The sequence below is a fragment of the Silurus meridionalis genome, chromosome 21, assembly GCF_014805685.1.
Source record: "Silurus meridionalis isolate SWU-2019-XX chromosome 21, ASM1480568v1, whole genome shotgun sequence".
NCBI lineage: Eukaryota > Metazoa > Chordata > Actinopteri > Siluriformes > Siluridae > Silurus > Silurus meridionalis.
Genome location: NC_060904.1, coordinates 4,771,979 through 4,794,175, shown reverse-complemented (window position 1 = coordinate 4,794,175; position 22,197 = coordinate 4,771,979). Strand labels below are relative to the sequence as shown.

The window sequence follows — 22,197 nt, the reverse complement described above, 5'->3', positions numbered from 1 at the left end:
CAAGCGTAAGGATTTGGGTCATGGGACTACAGGGTCATGACTGGCCAAGGCTCACTGATGCACCTAAGTATCGAAAGCTGGACAGTGTAGTCTGATCCAACAGCTCCTGTAGCTCAATTTGCTAAATAAGTTAATGCTTGATGGGTCAGAAAGTTTTTTTCAGCAAAAGGGGGACCAACACAATATTAGGCAGGTGGTCAAAAGTTATGCCTGGTCGGTGTATGTGCATTAACATTAATATTTAGTTTGATCAGTGGGAGCGCATCTGATTTAATATAAAGAGTTTCATTGGTTCACCTGAACCCGTTCGGCAATTTCATTGCTCTAATATTATGGGGCTCAGTTTTTTGGCATGAAGTTTGTGAAACCAGGAAAAACCCCGAAAAAATCCATAAAATAGCCACTTCGTTGTTTAAGCCGCAGGGTTCAAAGCGTGGGAAAAAAGTAGCATAGTCCGGATATACGGTAATTCTCTTTCATGGTTGAGTGTTCATCAACATTTACATGCTGTGAGAAAAATATGAATGTGTACATGCCGTAAATGTAACATTATGGGAGACCCTTTTGTTTTTTAAAATTAAAGCATAAAAACTAATACTGTTGTATGACCCGTTCAAACAGCATGCCGCATCTCTTTACTGTTCTGATCTTTTTTCAACTGTATTTAGCTCACAGCTTAAAAAACTAAATACAAGTAGTTGTGACGTGAATTCCTTGTAGAATTACCCAAGCCAGAAGGTGAGCGTGATGGCCAGCAGCATTCGATAAATCAATTGCAAAAACCTGACACCTGAAAAGGAGAAAATCTAATGGTGAAACACAGCAAAAAAAATTTAATATAATGCACATTCAAAATAAAGGGAGAATATACACTATATTGCCAAAAGTTTGCAGACACCTGGTCATAAGTATGGTATGTGATTTTTGAGCATCGCATTTCACATTTAGTCCCAATTTGCTCGTATTATTCTGTCCACTCTTCTGGGAAGATGTTCCACTAGATTGTAGTGTTCTTGTGGACATTTGTGCTCTTCAGACACAAGGGTGTTAATAAATTCAGGTAGTGATGTAGGTGAGGTGAGGAGGCCTGAGGTGCAGTCAGAGTTCCAATTCATCCCAAAGGTGTTCAGTAGGGTTGAGTTCAGAGCTCTATAGCAGGCCAATCAAGATCTTCCTCTCCAAACCATGTAAAGCATATCTTCATGGAACTCGCTTTGTGCACAGGGGCATTGCCATGCTTAAACAGGTTTGGGTTTCCAAGTTCAAGTAAATTTTAAATTGTATTATACCGCATCCAAAGGCGTCCCCTACAATTGTGTGCCTCCAGCTTTGTGGTAACAGTTTAGAGAAAAACCACATATAACGGGAAAGGTCAGGTGTCCCAATACTTTTGGCAATATAGCATACATAGTGATGTACTTTTCCTTGCTGTGGTCATTGGAGCAGTAAGGGGCATCTACCACTTGAATTTATGTTTTAAATCTGGAAACATGAATACAGGGTGTCCCAAAAGTCTCTGTACATTGGAGAAAATGAACAATAGCAACATGTCTTCATGTCTTTAGAGCATATGGAAATAATTTTCATGATTGCATCAAGAAACTGTCATAAGTGGGAGAAACAACCCAGTGTGTGTAAATAGCATTATGTAGAGGAATAGTTTTAAATAAGGTACAATTTTGCTAAAAATATATAGTGTTCATTTCAATTTCAGGTCACTGTGAATGAAAGTGAGAGAGAGGCTTCATCCCTGGCTTCAATTTCCTTACAATTATGTGAATGCAAATGTGTGCATATGGTAGATATGGTAGAAAGCACTCAGGGAGTGTAACAATCAATGTTGTCGTTAAAAAAAAACATCACAAAAACTAAATGTGTAAAACTAAGAAAAAATGAGTTTTTACATAAACAAAAGCGTCTTGGTTTAATTAAGTGTAACCCTGTTCACTGAAAAAGCGGGACCGAGATGCTGCATTGCATAATGTTATTTGAACATATTTTGTTCACTTTTTCAGGGAACAGGGTTACACTAAAGTAATCCGAGATGTTTCATAATGCTCTGGGAACGAGAATACCAACGCCGCCACACTGGAGGTGTCTGAACCCCTTAAAGTTGTGTAGAGTGCACGCACAAACATTGAAGATGTCTCAGACATGGCATTGGGATGTTGACTCAAAGGCATATGAGCCTGGAATAGTATGGAACAGCATAGAGTGTAGCTTTTGATAGGGAACTAAACTGCAACTATAATTCCCTTGACAGTACCGCAATGGCAATAAACAAAAATTTAATTGTGTACATTTTTTTCTTAGAGAGTTTAAAATCGAGTCCTACCATTTGTCCGGGGTGTGGAATTTGCAGCTGCATAGGTTAAAAAAACAAACAAACATACCATAATATTACAAATAACATGTATTTTAAGCGATCTTTTCACTTTTCCTATATTCCTATATATTTTCTATATATTTCTCAATACAATGTCCATGTTGCAGATTTGTAAAGATATACAGTCGTTAAAATTTAGAAAGGAATCATGCCAAATCCACAATCCAATATCAAAACTGTTCTTATTCAAACCTTCAATGGTAAAAGTTGTCTCCATGCCAGAGTCCATGGAATCCATCACATGACAATGGAGAAGCCAAGTTCCTGGAGTTCCTGCCTGTAGTTCAATAGTCTTAAAGGTCCCAGGGAACAATCCATACACATCAGCTCTGTGGGGGTGATCCGTCTGAGAGATGGATATAGTAGATACAGTGTTAATGTTCATGTCTATGTGTACATGCTGTGTCTATTTTACTAAATAAATGTGTACCTTGTATACGAAACTCTGACCGTGAAAGTGCACTGTGTACATTTCGTCATTCCCCAGTGCCATTAAATACCATTCGGTCCGATCTCCCTGCCGCATCCTCAGACCATGTAGGTTAGCGTACAGCTTTCCATTAATACCTGATCAGCACATGGAGAAAGCATTACAGTGAAAAACATTACAGATCTTACAGATCTTATATACTGTATATTAACAATATGATGTTATTTTTTTGAGTCCAATCGATAGATTACTGTTTTTTTCTTTTTTAACTATTGATATTTCACCAATCTGCACTGATAGAAATTACATATAATATTTATAAAAGAAAAATATATTCAATTACTTATACATTCTCTGAACAATAACAAATGCAAAGTGTAGTAGAGCAATTTAATGTAGAGCAAGGATCACACTCTCTCTCTACATTAAATCGCTAGCAATTTTGTATTACTTAATGCAAAATTTTGTTGTTCATTGTGTTTAGAACTGTTTATGCTCACCATGCATCATGTTACTTTCCATGAAACCCTCACTGTCAGTGTTAAAAGTTTCAGGGTCTTTCTTTAGGTCATTTTGTATGTTATCCTTTAGATACCATGATTCATTCTCATCAAACACCATGAAGAGCAGAGCAAATTCTTTATCCACATCTGTCCGCTGTCTCGTCTTGTTCAGAGTCCCCTTTCGACACACCACTAATGGTCCGATTAAGCCACTTGCCAAATCCTGACACCGGAAAAGCGACATACAATAGATTAATCGATCAGACCTGTATACAGTATAGAAGTATTAAAGTGTCATGTGAAAAGCTTTTTATAGCCATGAAACTGCTAAACTCAAAAGCATTCTCTGAGAACAACAGGATGCATTGGACATATGGAGTTACACTGTTTGTCCATTTTATGTGGACCTTTACACCTAAATACCTTTTAAACATCCTATTCCAAATGCATAGTCATTACTATGGATTTAGTCCTTCCATTGTTGCTCTAATAGCCTTATTCTTCTGGAAGGATTTATACTTGATTTGGGAAGTTGCAGGACATGCTTGGTTATATCTTTTAAACAGGGTCATGGTGCCCTGTGGAAGGCTGCCTTGTACAGGAATGCGCCTTTCTGAACCATCATAACACGCTTTATAATTACTTTCAGCACACACACAGAATTTAGTAGTCACTAAGAATAAAAATGGCAAGGGTAGGAATAACATGATTCTTTTTTTTTTTAGTCCAACCACAAACAGGCTGATTAATGGGAATTAAAATGATTAGACAAACCCATAAATGATGGAGAAGAAGTGTGCTGGTACCGATCTTTAAGCATAAAGGAGATGTGCAGTCTTGCAGTAACTACAGGGGAATTAAGTTGATCAGTCACACCATTAAGTTATGGTAAAGAGTAGTGGGAGCCAGGCTGAAAGAGGAGGTGACCATCTGTGAGCAACAGTATGGTTTCATGCTGAGGAAGAGCACCACAGATGCCTTATTTGCTTTGAGGATGTTGATGGAGAAGTATAGAGGACAGAAGGAATTGCATTGTGTATTTGTGGATTTAGAGAAAGCGTACGACAGAGTGCCAAGAGAGGAGTTGTGGTATTGTATGAGGAAGTCAGGTGTGTCAGAGAAGTATGTGAGGGTGGTGCAGGACATGTATGAGGACAGTGTGACGGCGGTGAAGTGTGCAGTAGGTACGACAGACTGGTTCAGGGTGAAGGTTGGACTGCATCAAGGATCGGCCCTGAGCCCTTTCCTGTTTGCAGTGGTGATGGACAGGTTGGACTATGATGTTTGCGGATTATATTGTGATTTGTGGTGAGAGTAGGGAGCAGGTTGAGAAGAGCCTGGAGAGGTGGAGATATGCGTTTGAGAGAAGGGAAATGAGAGTCAGTAGGAGTAAAACAGAGTACATGTGTGTGAATGAGAGGGAGGGCAGTGGAGTGATGCGGTTGCAGGGAGAAGAGGTGGAAAAGGTGGAGGAGTTCAGGTACCTGGGGTCAACAGTGCAAAGTACTGGAGAGTGTGTTAGAGAAGTAAAGAAAAGAGTGCAGGCAGGGTGGAGTGGGTGGAGAAGAGTGACAGGAGTGATTTGTGATAGTAGGGTATCTGCAAGAATGAAAGGGAAAGTTTATAGGAATGTGGTGAGACCTGCGATGTTGTATGGATTAGAGACAGTGGCATTGAGTAAAAGACAGGAGATGGAGCTGGAGGTAGCAGAGCTGAAGATGTTAAGGTTTTCGTTGGGCGTGACGAGGATGGACAAGATTAGAAATGAGTTTATTAGAGGGACAGCGCATGTAGGATGTTTTGGTGACAAGGTGAGGGAGGCGAGATTGAGATGGTTTGGACATGTGCAAAGGAGGGACATGAATTATATTAGTAGAAGAATGCTGAGGATGGAGCCACCAGGTAGGAGGAAAAGAGGAAGGCCAAGGAGGAGGTTCATGGATGTGGTGAGGGAAGACATGCAGGTAGTTGGTGTGAAAGAGGCAGATGTAGAGGACAGGGTGGTATGGAGACGGATGATCCGCTGTGGCGACCCCTAATGGGAGCAGCCGAAAGAAGAAGAAGAAGAAGTTTGTCTGTTGTGGAATTAAGCCTTATGCTGACTGGTAACTATAAACAGCAGCCAAGAGCATGTAATTTTTATTCCTTCTGCACTGAATGGTCCTGCTCTGTGAGTTTGTGTAGTCTGCAAGTTGGTTCTGTCCTAAATGTTTTAGAATAACTGCACTGACAGGTCATGCCAGTTGGCATTCTTTTACAGAAGCATGGAGCGCTTCAATATGACCCTTAGGAAATGGCTTACTATTTTATTTAATGAGCTTTTGTATATGTATATGGTTGTACGTAATTACACAAGCATTCTTGCAAAATCTCCTCAATCCTCTATTGCACCTTGTAACAATGTTCAATGTTTTACCTTAAGAAAGCTGGCTGATGAGTAATAGGCATAGGTCGTGCAAGTTGATTCAGTGGGTCCAGGACCTGAACTGATTGTCCAGTTATACCTTGTTGTGCTTCCTAACACACACAAATAGATGTACACTCTTTCATATAAAGCACATATGTCACATTTATGCTAGTAAATGTTATCTAAAGGGTAGTTTGGCTGTAGTGTACCTGGTTCAACAGGTTTGGCCAAACTGGCCTTCACTCCATGAGCGTGAACTGAATAGGGCCTAGTGGCTTTGTTTTTAAATACAACCTGGACCTTCTCACCAACTTGCACCCTGAGAATGGGACCTGCACATGGAAAAAAATGTATAATTTAGCTATGCACTGTCTAGTATTCATCTAACAAGGGGGCTTAAAATTACAAGTATAAGAAGTTAGATTAGAGTAAGATTTCACAACCTTGAGCATGGGAAACCTTTAACACGATTTGCCATATGACAAATTTATAAAACTAACATAATCCAGCTTTTCAGAAAATAGGTTCATTATTATAAAATAAAATATTATTTTGCTTATTTACACATTTCACTTAAATATTCAGTTTAATATTTATTTGATGTTATAGACCCAGTTGTTTTTTAAGTTACTGATGTTTGGAATAAACTCATTTATTAAACTCATTTTATTCATTTGTCATTAAACAAATGTAACATTTATAATATTGGGCTGTGATTTACACTAATAAAATAAACCAGAACAAAAACTTTAAAGATTGCCTGAAAACTTTAATATGTTGAAATATTATAATGAATACTGTAATAAATGTGTTGAAATATAATAAATGAATATGTTTTACCCAAAATGCCTAAATGCTCTTCATCAGAACCCCTGGTATCCTGTTCTGTGAAAGTCTCATCCTTGTACCTACGGTAAACCACCTTTCTGTAAACAGACCCAATCCAATCCTCAAGGTAAATCTTTCTTTTACTGAAAGGCAAAATGAGAAAAAAAAAGAAGAAAATTACCCATCAACTCACTATTAATTATTTATATATTAACATACAGCATAATAAAGGTTTAAAAATACTCCACAGTAACCCTAGATTTCACACGACAATTATAACTGTATGTCAGTAAAACAATAAAATACATCTTAATAAAAAATAAAAAGAAGTTATCGTGTGCATATTCGGTTTAGGAATACAGAATTCTGTTTAAAACGAAAAGCACTCACCTTTCATCAAAAGTATTGTTATGTTTCTCCAACTCCCATGTCCGGTTTGGGGCGTAATTCCACTCCACCTCTTCAGCAGCCAAGTAGAAATACACATCGGGCTGAAAGGTACTCTCTTGGTTCTGACTCAATGTGCAGCGTTTTACCATGTACAGCTGCCGCATGCCACCACGATAGTCATCATTTGTAAGAGAGCTCAGCTCAAAAAGTCCTAAAGCAAAATCACAAATGACAAGTGAAAGAAAATTGCAATAATATAATTAATAAATCAAATTTGCTTTATTATCAAGCCACCTTTAAATGTCACATCAGCTATTGTAAGAAAACGTAAATTCAGAGACCTACTTCACCTTGCTAAGCTTGTTTGCTAATTATACATAACTAGCATTTTGATGGTCTGTAGTAATTCTGATTTACCATTATTGCTACAGTAAATAATTTGTTTATGCAATGCTTTTTTTAAACACAGTTTCACAGACCTATACACGTCTAATTGAATAAAAGACTGATCTAGTACAACTTCAATGGTAAACAGGAAATGTATTGCTGTGTCCACTGAATTCAATTCTATTTTCTATTTGACTATATAAAATGGCTAGCTGTTTTATAGCTCTGATATAAAATTGTTTAATTCAACAGTGCTCTATTCACATAAACATTATACATTAAATTCTTTTAACTGTACACTCGTATACCATTACCGTCATTGTCAGGTTTCATGGAGACGGTAACACTAGAGTGCGGGAAGAGATTAACCGTGTCCCGTGTAGTGTTGTCCAGCTGAATCGTGTTGCCCTGGAAGTAAACGCTATAGAGATGCACTGAGCCCAATGCCATCAGGTGCCACACAACATGGTCCCCCTCACACAAATTAAGTTCAGGAAGATTTCCATACATGAAGCCATTTACAGCTAAAAGAGAACACACAAAACACACACACACACACACACACACACACACACACACACACACACACACACACACACACACAAAACACAAAACACAGACAAATTAGTGGATTAATGAGACAACTGTAAAATAGATGCATATTCACCTAAATAATTAAGTGCAGTCATACTGTTGTAGCTTACAGCTCATTTTGTTGCTCTCCTGAAATTGTTGGTCATCTTTTTCTGTCTCATCACTACCAAACTGCTCAATATTTTTCTGCAGATACCAGCTTTCGGTCTCATCCATCACATTGAACAGAAGGAAGAACTCTTTCTGCACCTCTGATCCTCTATGCTACACTCACACACACACACACACACACACACACACACAATCAGTCTCCGGTTACAAACAAATGGATGCTTTTTAATAATCAAAACAAAGATTACACTTTCTCTTGAATTCACCTGTGTACCAAACCAAACTATGAAACTATAATCAGTATAGAGTATTATGGGGTGTTATCAGTATTTTGAATAAAATCTTTTTTATTGAAAAAGATGAGAGCAAAATCATCCAAAATATGAATGCATGATAATTTCTGATTTCTTGAGAAACTGTTACTAGTATGATTACAATTTTAAAACCAGTGTGAATATCGCCAATTCAACTATTCAGTGCCACACATCCATTTCTATTTCTAAATCGTCTCTCTTTTTGCTTTTTTTGGACATTTTCTAAAATTACAGTAAAGATAAATGAGCTAACCATAGAGATATGTGTGTGTGTGGGAGGGTACCTGTCGACCGCTCTCATCCAAAACTCCTTTCTTGCAAATTTGTAACGGTCCCACCAAACCGGAGTTGGTATCACTGGTGGGATTTGTACCAGAATAATACAGATACGACAAGCAGGGTGGGTCACTGGGCGAGGGACCTTCTGTTACACGCCATCGATATGTAAACGTCTGACCTGGTGCCACACTGGCCCCTGGTTTCTGAGAACCTGAGAAGGACAAAGTGTGTACATTCATCACTACAAGAAGTAGCAGAACAGATAAAATGGTCTTGTGAGATACAATTTGTCGAAAATTCTAATCTATTTATTTCTCTAAAGCTGCTTTGTAACAATGTACATTGTGCTGTACAAATAAAATGCAATTAATATTTGTTCTAATGTGGCATACTTTTAAATTCAAACCCAAGCTTCAAATGTATTACCATCCTGATATATGACTCCTTCATAAGATTTGTCATAAGACACTCCGTGAGGTTGCATGCTGAAGTTATGAGTCGCCTTATTTCGAAATGTCACCTCAATGACATCACCAGGTTCTCCCCTAATCACAGGACCTGTAAGTACACATCACACTAAACAGTTGCCTTGTATTACGTAGTTCATTTTTTTGCTCACCATCCTGTTAAACCAACTTAAACAACATTGAAGTTTTACTAAATACACTACATCTCTAATTGCATCTGAATATTAATCTAATTATGCAATATGTACAATACTTTAAGTATTTTTATCATATAAACAACAAAATTAATCCCTAGTCTATGTTCTTATCAACATAACAGAAACATGTTCAATGAATAAAAATGATTTCACTCTTTACTGGTTAAAATATATAAGTTCTGACTGAAATTCAGATACTGCTGACACACATACTGTGAACACACACAGACACACACACACACACACACACACACACACACACACACACACACACACACAGGTACAGTCTTTCAAGGAACTCAGCAGTTAGGTTGTTCCCAGCCAGACTCAATGATGTTGAGATCAAAAATATTACTTCCTTGTTGTCTGGGGCCAATCAGATGCCTGCATAATGGTACTGAATTATGGATCATCATTGAGAACCATCAATCCTGACCAAATCTCCAACTCAACAAACCTTTCAACTTGCTTTAGCTGGCAAACACTTGTTATTCTACCACTCTTCAGCCATTTGACTTGCCTCCTAACTTACTGCTGCGGCCAAATATTTCATATTTTGACTCATCAGACCAGAGTACTTGCTGCCATTTTTCTGCAACTCAGCTTTTATGTTTTCATGCATAGTTGAGTTTCTTAACCTTGTTTCCATGTTGGACATTTGGCTAATTTGGCCAAAATTCTTCCATTAAGACCCCTTCTCCAGACAGTAGAGGTGTACATGTGGGTCCCACTGGTTTTCAGCAGTTCTTTGCTGATGGCACTGCTGGTCTTTGCCTAGGGGAGACCTTGCAGATGCAGTATAACTACTTTGTGTTTTGTTGTTTTGTTCAGTCTTGCAATGGTGTATGACCTGCAACATGAAACTGTCTTCCACAATCTCACCTTAGTAGGAGTTTTGCTGTTCCTCACCCGGTTTTAAGCCCCCTACACTGCAGTTTTTTGTTTTAGTTAATGACTGTGCTTCAACCTACATATGGAATTGATAACCATTAGCACCTGCTTGGTATAACTGTTTAATCATACAACATGTGAATCTGTTCCTACAAAATCCTTGCATTTGTACAAGTGTACAAAACCTGCAAAATAAATTACTGAAAGGGTCATTAAACCAAATACTGATTTGATTTGGATTTCTCTGTTGTGCATTTACTTTCTAAACTTTCATAAACTTTTGCACAGTACTATATATATATATATATATATATATATATATATATATATATATATATATATATATATATATATAAATATATAAAACACTTACCCAGAATGCCTTGGTGTTTTTCTGAACCAGTCTGTTCGATCTTAGAAGTAAATGTGTCATCGTGGTACCCAATGTATCTGACCTTCCAGTACTCTCCTCCCAATTTTCCCTTATTTGTACTGAAGAATTCCTCTGAATCGCTGCAATAAGTACATGGTTGTTGTTTTTCTTATTTTACCTTCTTTTTCAAGCTTATAAATAATACAAAATAAAAATATGTTAGCCGTATGTTTAGTCACCTGTCTTTTGCATTTAGTGGTGTATTGGTAAGCATGTTCTTTCCTGAGGGGGCGTATTTCCACAGTATCTCTTCGGCAGCAATGTAATGACGTCTAATGTGTCCAGCAGGGGTCGCTGTGGGTGCCGTAGGTTTATCACATGAAGAGACATTAAAAAAGCCCCGCATACTCTCTGTTAACAACACATGGAGGGGGAAGAACAGAAGATAAATAAGTGCTGTGAGTTTTTGATGTACACAGAAAAAATTATAAAACATAAATGGACCAAGAGTTAATTTACAGCATGCGCATCTTTAAAGCATGTGACTGACAGGAAAGCTAAACACAGCGTGCAGGTCATTCCATTATCAAATCAGCCAATCACGTGACTGCATTGCACTGCATAATATAATGTACAGGTCAAACAGTTTAATTAAACTTCACACCAGAGGCGATGATAACTCAAACTACTCTTTTCAACAGCAGTGAGCTGAAAAGCATCAAGACATTAAATCTTTTAAGTCACTAACGATATTGGCTCAATAAATAAATTGTGAATTCTTGATCTGAAAGAAAGTCAGTGTGAAATTCAAATTATTTAATTTCAATAATCCAAAAAAAAATTCTAGGGAATCATAAAAATGAAGCATATTAAACATTTCAGCTTGCAATTCGCATTCCATTTTCAATTAGGAATATAAAATGTTGAGCTAAACAATTAATAATTAAAATGTAGGATTTAGAAATTTGTTACATTTTTCTCCAGAACTAAAATAAATTAAAGAAACATTACCATCCATGTAATCATCAACCACACACCCAAACAACCACTTTCCAATTGTCTTAGGAACCATTTCTGCAGTGACTGAAGTGGCAGGAAATACACTGAGGACATCAGTGCGGTGACCTTGGTTGAGTAGGGTGTGGCCAAAAAAGTGGATAGAGTGAAGATCAATGGTATTTCCGATACCAAAAACATGCCAAAATACAGGGGTTCCGATACACACTTCCAGGGTTGGTAAGTTACCATAAACAAAACCATTTATTGCTGTGGGAAAAAAGAAAACCCATCAGAAATAAAGTAAGAACTGATAATGAAGCCATTATCTACTATACAGTGATAATCATTTAATACAATACTTATTATTTAGCCATATTATTGTTGTGATTTAAAGCAGAAAACTGCTTACAGTGTAGCTGATTTGAATTCTGAAAGTTGTCATCATCTTTCAACTGCAAAGTAGCTTTAGGGCACAACGCTTTCAAATTATCATCAATATACCAACTTAGATTTTCATCCACAGCACTGAACATCAGGAAAAACTCTTCTGAATGAAGACGTCTGATTGAATCTAAAGAGTTTTACAGTGAAATAACACAGAATATGAAAATACATTATTGAAAATACATAAGTACTTTAAATGTAAATACTCAGTAATAAATACTACCACAGACAAAGCAAATATTTGCTTCTATTAAAGTTCTGATTATTACTATAATATATATATATATATATATATATATATATATATATATATATATATATATATATATATATATATATATATATATATGCAGCCTAAAACTGGAGTTTGCTTATACCCCAGGTTTTTTGTTTAAAAATTATAGTTTTTGGCATGTTTCATATATCTTAGCATTTATAGTTAAATGCAATATTTAACTTAAGAAAAAGGTAAATATAATTTTTTTTTAAACATTTATTTCCTGATTTCATTCAAGGTTGAATTATTTCTTTATAACAGCACAGCCTTTCATGTTATTTCATACTTAACATTTTTTGTTGAAAATGAATACCTTATTTAATTCATATATCATTTTTTATAATGTCAAATTATAATGTAAGTAATAATGTTACCCTTCTTGCATATAAGCAGCACTCCAATGAGTCCTGATGCTATGTCTTTCACTGCATTTACATGTGAGTGATACATCGATGTAAGACAGGAGGAGTCAGTCTCTTTAGGAGCAAACTCTTCTGTCACCTTCCATGTGTATGTGTAAGACTGTCCTGGAGCCACAGAATCATCACTCTTATTCGCAGCAGATGTACCATCCGGATACCATGCACCTGGTGAACAGTTATGCATTAATGTGTTTAGTGATAATCATAGATATTCGTGTTAATCATAGTTTTAAAGAACTTTACAAGCACGTTACAGAAGTCGACCACCATTAGGGGTTAATCTTAACCAAACCAAGACAAGAGACAAGACTAAATATGTCACAATGTATTTACTTTCAGTGTTTTCAAACAGTAAAACTCCTTGTTATTTTATTATTTTTGAAACACATGCACATTCCCTTTGAAATAAGCAACAAACTATGTAAAATTGCAAAACACACAAAAATTGGACAGTGGATGAAAAGAACCAAGTTCTGTGGGACTTACGGTATGAGTAAATTTGACATTTGTGACAGAAGAACTTACTGTATGTAAGGCAGAGACCAAAGGAAAAGATGAATACATTTAAGAATATGTCCAAACTCTGAAAGTGTTATTTAGAGAGCAAAGTCAATTGCTGGCTGGAGTATTATCTATCATGGAATTTCACAACACCTGAATCTTATTGAACTGCTCTTGGATTAACTGGATCATAAAGGCAGTAAGAAATCTCAAGTTGTAAAGAACACCTTTGGCAAGTTTTCTTAAGAGGCATGGCAAAGTATTTCACCTGAATGTTTAGAGAAACAAAACAATCTGTCTGTATGCCAAGAGTGTAAAAAGCTAATGGAGGATTTTTTCGATGAAAGTAAAGCACATATATAAAGCATATAAAAAGGAACCAATCCAATCTTTTAACAGGCACTGTACTTGACACTGTTCTAAATAGTAAAAGCCAAACAGAATTAAATGCATCCTACCTTCAGAATCCTTCTTATAGTAAACTCCATGTGGATGGATTGAATAGGGCCGAGTTGCAAAGTTCTTCATATGCACTACAATATCATCACCCACTGCTGCACGAATCACAGGTCCAACAAATCCCAGCCATTTTGGTTTGGGCACCTCAGTGGTAAAAGTCCCATCTGTGTACTCTTTATACAGAGCTTTTTTATACTCAATAAAGTTTTCATAACAACTGCCATCTTGTCTAAACACATAAACAAACAAAAAGAAAAAGTCATATCAGCTGACTTCCCTATCAGTAACCTACTTTTTTTACATAGAAATATGAAAAATCATCACAAATCTTTACATAATAAAAGGATAGTTAAAAAAAAATAAAGTAAACATACATACATATTTCCACAAGTTTACTGTTTTCTAAAGAGTAAGCACTTCTTAAGGTATTATTGGAAAATTATTTATACACCTTATGAGATCCAACTTATGCATATTAATTCCCTGGAACGTACTACTTATAATTAGTAATGGAAATGGAAAATTCTATTGTCACATACGCACGAATCCCTTACATAACCTGATTGGTCTTGCATGTGTCTTCTGACATTAAAGTTGTATTATTATTATTATTATTATTATTATTACGTATAAACATATAGATAGTGTTAGAATTTAAAACATGGTATGGCTATCGTCTTCTATCCAATTCTGGATAAACCTTTTTAATGTTAATTAAAATGCTCGTTATATTTAATAAGAGTGTCATTAGTGGGTTTTGTCAGTCCTTAAATTAGTCGATAGATAGCTCACAATTCAATATACACAAATTAAAAACAGTCATATGCTATTTTTACATTTAAATAGCAAAACTTCATTTCGTTTGCAAGTGTTTAAACATAACAACTGACAAGTTTCTCTTTCAAATCTGGACAGTTGTTTTGTTAACTGTTAACACTTTCTATTTATATAAACACACACACACACACACACACACACACACAGTGTTATAGTCATTTGCATTTAGTGGCCTAGTATTTAGCTGGCGAACAAAATGAGTCTAAATTAGTTCATTTTACTCTCAACAAATGACAAATTTGATTAACATCAATTTAAAAAAACGTTGAAAATGTAATATTTATAAATTATTCATAAATATGTTACATGTAATGATAATAAGAAATGGTATGGTCCATTGTAGGGGGGAGGTCTACATATCGGTCTGATATTTCCTGATGAATCTTTGAGCAAAATGTTAAATATGAAATACAAATTATTTGTTACCTATGTTTATTTATTTCAGCTTTGTATTTTGTTTATTTGATGTCATTTGAATACTTTTAAATATACTTTAAATATTCTAAACCCACCCGCTGACCGTAGGCCGCACCACGCTTATGAATTTACAGTATAGAGTGTAATAAAGTGTGTAAACAGTGTTCTACTGAACTATAATTTTATTGCCTCACTAAACAAAGAACTTACAAATGATGATTGATACCAGTGCCGGTAATTAGATTTCGCCCACCGGGAGCATAATTCCACTTTTCCTCGCGGATTCCGATGTAGTAGGTTCTTGTTGAGGATTCAACCAAAGTTAAAAAAGTCAGAATCGTGACACATGAAACTTTCGTCATTGTCAAAGAATCGTCCTAAATGTGTCCGAGTTCAAGAAACAGTGCAGAAACAAATGTAACTAGATCCTGAATTAGCTTATCCCTGTTTCGCCTTCAAATCGAAACCGAAAGTAAAAACTCATGGATTTGGCTAAGAATTTGTTTGGGATTTCAGTTGAATTCTTCCGACGCAAACGCGGTTAAAATAAAGGTTCCTGGCTAATCCAAATAATTAATCGAAATAATTTTTATGTATGTGCAAACCCGCAATGTAGACACAGAATCTATTCTTCAACCTTGGGAAAAAAAGCAGAAGTAATGTAAAGAGGAACTTTGAAAATGCAAATCCTCTGTAACATTATAGTTCCTCTTTACTGAATTTAAGAGGCCCATGAAGACATGGTGAGAAAAATTAGACAAGACAATCCTGAGCGATCTGCACAGACCTTTCACCTCAGCTCATGAACACATTTTTGGATGAACTGAAATATTGTCTGCACTACAGACCTCCTCGCCTAACAATCAGATCCTGACCTCTTTAATGTTTTTGTAGGGTAATGAGCCCAAATCTTCACAGCCACACTTCAAAATCTACTAATTATAAACTTTGCTTTATAGTTCAGTCTGAATCTCTTGAAATTTGGAATTCATATGTATCAGGTTATAATAGTTTTAGAAATTCTCCAACATTATTAATTTTATTAATTTTAAAGGTACTGGCTATCAAAATGTGAACATAAATGTTTAAATCATATTTTACAGAGGTAGAAACTCCCTTTGAAATCTTACTGCAAATTATGTTTATTATCTCTCTCTCTCTCTCTCTCTCTCTCTCTCTCTCTCTCTCTCTCTCTCTCTCTCTCTCTCTCTCTCTCTCTCTCTCTCTCTCATTAGTATATTCTTATAGTGGTCTCAAATACAGAGATCAAAGCAGTTTATGTACAACAAAAGAAAAGTTCAATTTTTCTCAACGTTTAGCTTTATTTTATATCAATACTAAATATAATGTAGCTGTTGTATAGTACAAGGTCTACAGTATAACCACTTACAAATAATTGTTGGAGTCAACCTCTGTTTCAATGTGCTTAACTTATGTCCATGTTGAGCATATTTGTTTTTTATACAAAAATGTTGTTGTTTTATTTTATACATGTAAGTTGTTGTGTTAATGATTTACCTGTGTCAAAAATGTCTGGATACAGTTGTTGTTTTAAATGTTGAAGTCAACCTCTGTTACGATTGTTGATATTGTTAAATTTTTTGTATTTCTGTGACAGTGTTTTATTAGTGTGTTACTGTTTTTCAGTGATCATAGAGAACTTGTGACTTGTGGTATGGTGGTATTATGGTTCTGCTGACACACACACACACACACACACACACACACACACACACACACACACACACACACACACACACACACACAATCCTACCCTTCAGCATAAAAGGGTTTAACTGTGTTTTAAGTTGCCAAGATTTTAAACAAACTTCTTTAATGTTGTTGTTATGGGGTATTATTTATAGAATTTTGTGGAAAATAATGAATTTAATCCATTTTGAAATAAGGCTGTAACATAAATTGTTAACCTTTGAAAGTCAAAACTCAAAAATTCAGTGAAGGAAACATCTAAACAATCCAAAGTTAAAACCTCTAAAATCAGTGAAAAAGAAAATGATAAAAAAAAAATACAAAAAATAAAGATATAAATCACTTGGGAAAACAGTAAAATAAAAACAAAAAACAAAATGTACACTCAGAACTGAAAAAGCTCGAGACCACAAATGGTATAAACAAAGCAGGCCTGGCAAAAGAAATACCAAGCAAGGGGTATACAAAAGAACCCTGGGGTATAGAGGCACAATGAGAACTAATGAGTGACACAGAAACACAATTGCGACATCTGGTGGGGAAATAAATAATGACAGCGAACGTACCGAAATTAAGAAATAGGCTGAAATAGACGGTGAATATGCGACCCCCTGGTTGTACTGTATTTGGACATACAGTATTACTTGTGTAGGTGTACCAGATTTATTTTAGTAACTCTTTGGGTATTTAGACTGAAAAAAAAATAGGGGAGATCGAATCCATGTAGGTGGGCTCAAATAATACCCCCTAAATAGTAAAGTTCTCCAAGTTCATAGAATAAAATGTAGATTTGGACATACAGCATTACTTGTGTAGGTGTATCAGACACGTTTTAGTAACAAAGGTAGTCTCCAGCCGTGAAGTTAGAATTGGGCAAAAAAACAGAATCCTAACGATTTCTGTTGCTGCTTTGTTTACTAAAATAGGAGCCTATAAATCATATATTGTGGTAGATGCCCTAGTTACAAATTTAATACTGACACAGGAAATAATTCAAGGAATTTTAAACACTGTATTCATCTTAAAACAGAAAAAAAACCTGAGTCAGTTTGCTTCATACAAATACTTTATTTCCTGTCATAGCTGGTTCTGTTTCAGCTCATTATATGTATTTATTCTATACACAAAAGTGCAATTAACGTCCATGGCTACAGGATAGTTATTTAGTAATCGAATTAAATGGTCCGTCAGTGGCCAATTATGACAAATTAATAACAAATTAACAAAGCCATTTGGTTTTCCCTGATCAAAAAAAGTGCACAATATATAAAATACATGTTAAAAAAAGAAAACAAGCAAATTCCAGATTGTACCCCTGCTCCACATTTACAGAGTCTGTCGGAGAGTCCATCGTGTGATCTGTGACCGTGCCCTCGTGCACTTTGCCTCGATTTGCTTTGGAAAAAGTCTAGAATAAAAGACAGATAACTGGCACACTTTTGTTCCCCATTGGTGCACATCTTGCTTTTTTGGACCTGCTTTGGTTGCCTGTCCCATTAAGCCACTATTTCATTCATCTACAAATTATACAGTCTGGGCCAGTGCAAAAACAGACATCAATCCTTGCACAGCCATATACCTCCATATATCATTACAGCATTTTACATTTTGTTCTCATCCTCAATGAGGGTGAAAGCGTTATTATTAAATGAACCACTCCTTCTTATTTTCTTCGAGGGCCTCTGTGAAATGGGGCTCCGCGTTGATGATGGCCGTATCGGCTGATTCGGAGCGTTCGGCCCCTTTGGATTCATTGGTGTGGTATGTTCCCTTGTGGCGGAACATGTAGCGAACCAAGAAGACCAGAGTGCACAGAATGGTGAAGATCACAACTGCAATGACGCCTAAACCAAGAAGGAAAAATTCCATGAAGGTGAGAGACCTGAAGAAGCCAATGCAAATTATGTTTTTACATTTTCTACCTCCGATTATTGTTGAATTCCTGTTCAACCCAGCTGATATGACTCGCTCTTCATTGAAGGGAAAGTCAGCGCCTACAGAAAAGCATTGTGTGATACGAATTGGGTTTGGCTGGTTGTGATGTTAATTTCAACACAATATATCACACAGTATCATTGATGGCATAATAAGAAAGACATGTGATACATAAAGAAATGGGAAGAATACATTTGTCCCTTTGGTAATGGTTAGTTTGGAAGGTTTTATAGAAATTAAAATATTTGTATCATTACTTTGTTTTGGAAAGACTCCAAATTAAATGTCTGCTTGGAGTTTTACATTAAAAGTTTTATATGTATCGCTTCATGAACAATGACCAGTAAATAAATGCTTGATTATAATTCAATTATACTTTTATTTTAATACAAGTTGCTGTTATCTTGTTCTTTACCTCCCTCTAGGTTCCAGGGGTCAGTATGAGCAGACATCGGTGAGACGGTGAGTGGAGACGCACCGCAGTTGGACTCAACCAATTTGCCTTGATGCGAGACGGAGACAGTGAGATGTGGACGAAGAGCCGCCTTCAAAGGAGCGATGTTGTTAAACTGCACTCTGGACAGACAGCCTACAAAGCCAGGAGTGTTATACTTCTCTATTAGCAGTGGGTTGATGGGACCAGTTTCTGCCACAAACACAGAAACAAACAAACAGTGGATCACAATCGTAGGGCTTGTAATACATTATAGAATTAATTTGTAGTCATCATTTTTAAGCCTATTATCCATATTTATAATATTCCTCATGTTCATCATATAAAATCACACACATTTTAGAGCTTGCCTAAAGTCTGCCACTCAAGTCTGTCACTTGTCTCAATAATGTTTACAAGCTTATTGTACACTTACACTGTCTCTGTCCCTCTCAGTTTAAATAAACATTCTAGACTAAAGTGCTGCCTTATAAACAATTGTTTTTTTCCAATGGTAGACCATTAGGGCCAGCAAGGCCTTCACTGCCTGCCTGAACGCTCTCAGAATCACTGATTTACATTTTAATATATTTGAATAGAAATGAATATGTATTAACCCCGAGGCATGAAAACTTCTGCATTTTCACGTGCTCTAATTGGACGGTCATAGGGGTACAGTAGTCAGAGCTCACAAACCCAAATATGTAGCATCTGCACAAGCTCAAATATATTCATTAGGGTTTAATTCCTGTTATTTCATTCCACAATGGCTGCCACAGGAGAAGAAATCGATTTTGGGCGCAGAGACACTTACAAGGACATTTACAAGAAAAAAATGTGTGTAGTGTACGATTATAAACATTTTCTTATTTCTCAATTTGTTTAACTTAAGGAAGTGAATATCCCAATTTTGTATTTGGCACACACACACACACACACACACACACACACACACACACACACACACACACAATCTCTCTCTGTGTCTCTGTCAGTTTTTTACTGCAAACATCAAAAAGCAGTTTTAACTGTCAGTGCAATGACTATATTATAAGTGGGAAATCCACAGCTTGGTGTGTGTTACATGATTTTAATGCACTCTGCGTTGCATCAGGCAAATCTGAGTCTAATGCTAACGCTAGACTCTTTCATTCTTGTTATTTTTGATATTAAATTTCTCGAGAAACTTTTGGACTATATTACACATTATCCTGCAACTCTATACTGGTTTCTAAATAGAGCCAACTATAGTTCAGAATAGATATCCCTGCAACTGATCAGGCAGACCATGTGACTCTATAAAATCAATGAAAATCATACAGAGAACTATCTATAACAAAGCATATGAAATAGATCCTACTGTAAATCTAAGTTTTTTTCTTTTTAGAAATGTCATAAACCACCCTCTCCACAAGGTCTAAGCTAGGCTTTTTAATACTGTTGTTCGCTATTTTATTTGTATAATTGAACGACATTAAAGTAGTTCTGTAGAAGGACATGGTTTAAATTTCATTTCCCACTTATTGATTCAGCTGGCCGAGAATGATGAATGTTTAATAGCTCACTATCCCTGAGCTGAAGTAATCATGTCAATCAGGATCAAAGTACATACACAGCAAATAGTTTAGTATCATCTTGCCCATTTCCAGGAAATATACCGCCTATCCAAAAACCACTGCAGATCTTAATGTCCTACATATATCATATTCAGGGGCAAGCAGATTTCTAAATTGGATTAGAGACATTGGGTGATAGTGTGAAATAAGACCCTAGTGAACATTACCAAAAATACAGTGGACTGCATAATGTTTGCCAGGAAAAATCTATTTAATTCCTGTTCAATAAAAACATAAAATAAACATTCACATCTTATTTCATTCCAACTATCAGTTTATTTATTTTTTCTATTTATTTTTAATTTTTAACAAACTTGAACACATGGTGGGTGGATTAATAGACAGATGGATAGATGTTGACTTTTTGTGCTGGCGTGTGTTAAAGGCTCTGTATTGGTATATCATATATTCATAAACTAGCCAGCTCACTATTTTCCCATTCATACATACTGGCAGCTTCATCACTCCACCCAACCTCCCAAGCTTTGGTCACATTCTCAACAACAGCACAGCATCTTAGTGGTGTAACGGTACATGTGTTCATACCAAATTACAGGGTTTTTGGTTCGCTGAACATGTGTACAGAATACAAGAGTTAGCGCTGTGTCATTGTGGCTACTCACTCTGTACCAGAAATAAGATTTGTTTTGCACATGCATGAAAATGCTAAAGAATCCATAGCTATTTATAGATTTGGATTCCTTAGCACTTTAAGTCCAGCTTTACGAATTTCTCTTAGAAGGAGAAAATCCTGACAATCCCACATACTGAGGGAGTAAAAATGAAAGAAGGATGAAGGATTAAAACATTTGATGAAATGTGCTCATGTCTTAGAAAATCATATCTTTAGAAAATTAAATATTAAATGTAAAAACACACGCACACGCACACACACACACACACACACACACACACACACACACACACACACACCTACATACATATCTGTATTACCCAAATGGGGTCTAACAAATGTAAACTATTCAATTTGTCCATTTATTTAATTTAATTTAAACAATTTGATTTGCCCCAATTGAATTGATAATTTAATCAATATAATAAAAAGTACTGCATTAAAGTTATTTTTTTAATAAAATATTAAAAAGATATTATTTTATATATAATTTAACCAAGCAGGCATTTTATTTACATTTGTTTTAAAAATGTAAACTGTTCAAATGCTGAAGATCACAAATGTTAATAACTATAAAGTGCATTAGTAAAAAATGAAAAGCAATTTTATGTTTTGCGTTTCTTCCCCCTAACTGTAACGAGATACGTACTGAACCGTGGATTTTGTGTACCCCTATTTTGCTACTTTCCAAATTTGTGTTAAAACCTTAACACTTTCCTTTCCACAAGCATGCAAGCAGTTCCACTGCAGTGGCCTGCTTATTAAAATGCATACATGTGTCCAGTTATTTAAGAAAATCCTAATAGCAATACAAAAATTTAAATATTACAAGGTGTGCGTTGTGTGTAATATTTCAACCACTAAATCAAACTGATCATTATTGCATATTTAAGTATCTTCAATTGCTTGTGAAAATGATGGGAGTTAAATCACAGATAATGGCTGACCACCATTCC

General features: G+C 35.8%; 2 protein-coding genes across 5 annotated transcripts in view; both read right to left on the bottom strand.

The window, feature by feature from the left end:
- Positions 1-326: 326 nt before the first annotated feature.
- Positions 327-15,570, bottom strand: LOC124375510 (ferroxidase HEPHL1-like). Of its 3 annotated transcripts, XR_006923699.1 has the most exons (21): positions 15,124-15,570; positions 13,659-13,888; positions 12,652-12,864; positions 11,966-12,127; positions 11,569-11,823; positions 10,797-10,968; positions 10,558-10,697; positions 9,056-9,187; positions 8,635-8,840; positions 8,036-8,189; positions 7,646-7,855; positions 6,945-7,155; positions 6,567-6,697; positions 5,936-6,058; positions 5,736-5,836; positions 3,317-3,542; positions 2,817-2,953; positions 2,579-2,732; positions 2,336-2,362; positions 1,420-1,516; positions 327-790 (listed from the first exon to the last, which is right to left on the bottom strand). XR_006923699.1 is itself a non-coding variant. In XM_046833932.1 (20 exons), exons 1-20 carry the CDS (start codon positions 15,273-15,275, stop codon positions 723-725), a joined length of 3,204 nt encoding a protein of 1,067 aa, XP_046689888.1. In that variant the 5' UTR covers positions 15,276-15,570; the 3' UTR covers positions 327-722. The 3 variants fall into 3 exon arrangements, 2 of the variants coding, with proteins under 2 accessions (XP_046689888.1, XP_046689889.1); XM_046833932.1 differs by lacking the exon at positions 1,420-1,516; XM_046833933.1 differs by lacking the exon at positions 327-790 and having other exon boundaries at positions 1,287-1,516.
- A 2,111-nt stretch (positions 15,571-17,681) lies between these two features.
- Positions 17,682-22,197, bottom strand: part of LOC124375508 (contactin-associated protein-like 2) — a 135,125-nt gene continuing 130,609 nt past the window's right edge. The window contains exons 22-24 of one of the 2 annotated variants that reach the window (XM_046833929.1): positions 18,974-19,204; positions 18,546-18,617; positions 17,682-18,467 (exon numbers count right to left, since the gene is read on the bottom strand). In XM_046833929.1, the coding sequence (XP_046689885.1) occupies positions 18,268-18,467; positions 18,546-18,617; positions 18,974-19,204 (503 nt within the window). In that variant the 3' untranslated portion in view covers positions 17,682-18,267. The remainder of the gene's footprint in view (positions 18,468-18,545; positions 18,618-18,973; positions 19,205-22,197) is intronic. The other variant, XM_046833930.1, reaches the window with a different exon arrangement.

Bases quoted from the DNA above. Each gene is read 5' to 3' on its own strand.
- LOC124375510 (XM_046833932.1), bottom strand. From the start codon at position 15,275: ATGACGAAAGTTTCATGTGTCACGATTCTGACTTTTTTAACTTTGGTT. The intron at 10,698-10,796 runs GTGACTAAACAT...TACTTATTGCAG, and splicing joins CCACTAAATGCAAAAGACAG to CGATTCAGAGGAATTCTTCA. The intron at 8,841-9,055 runs GTAATACATTTG...TGTCCTTCTCAG, and splicing joins AGGAGTCATATATCAGGATG to GTTCTCAGAAACCAGGGGCC.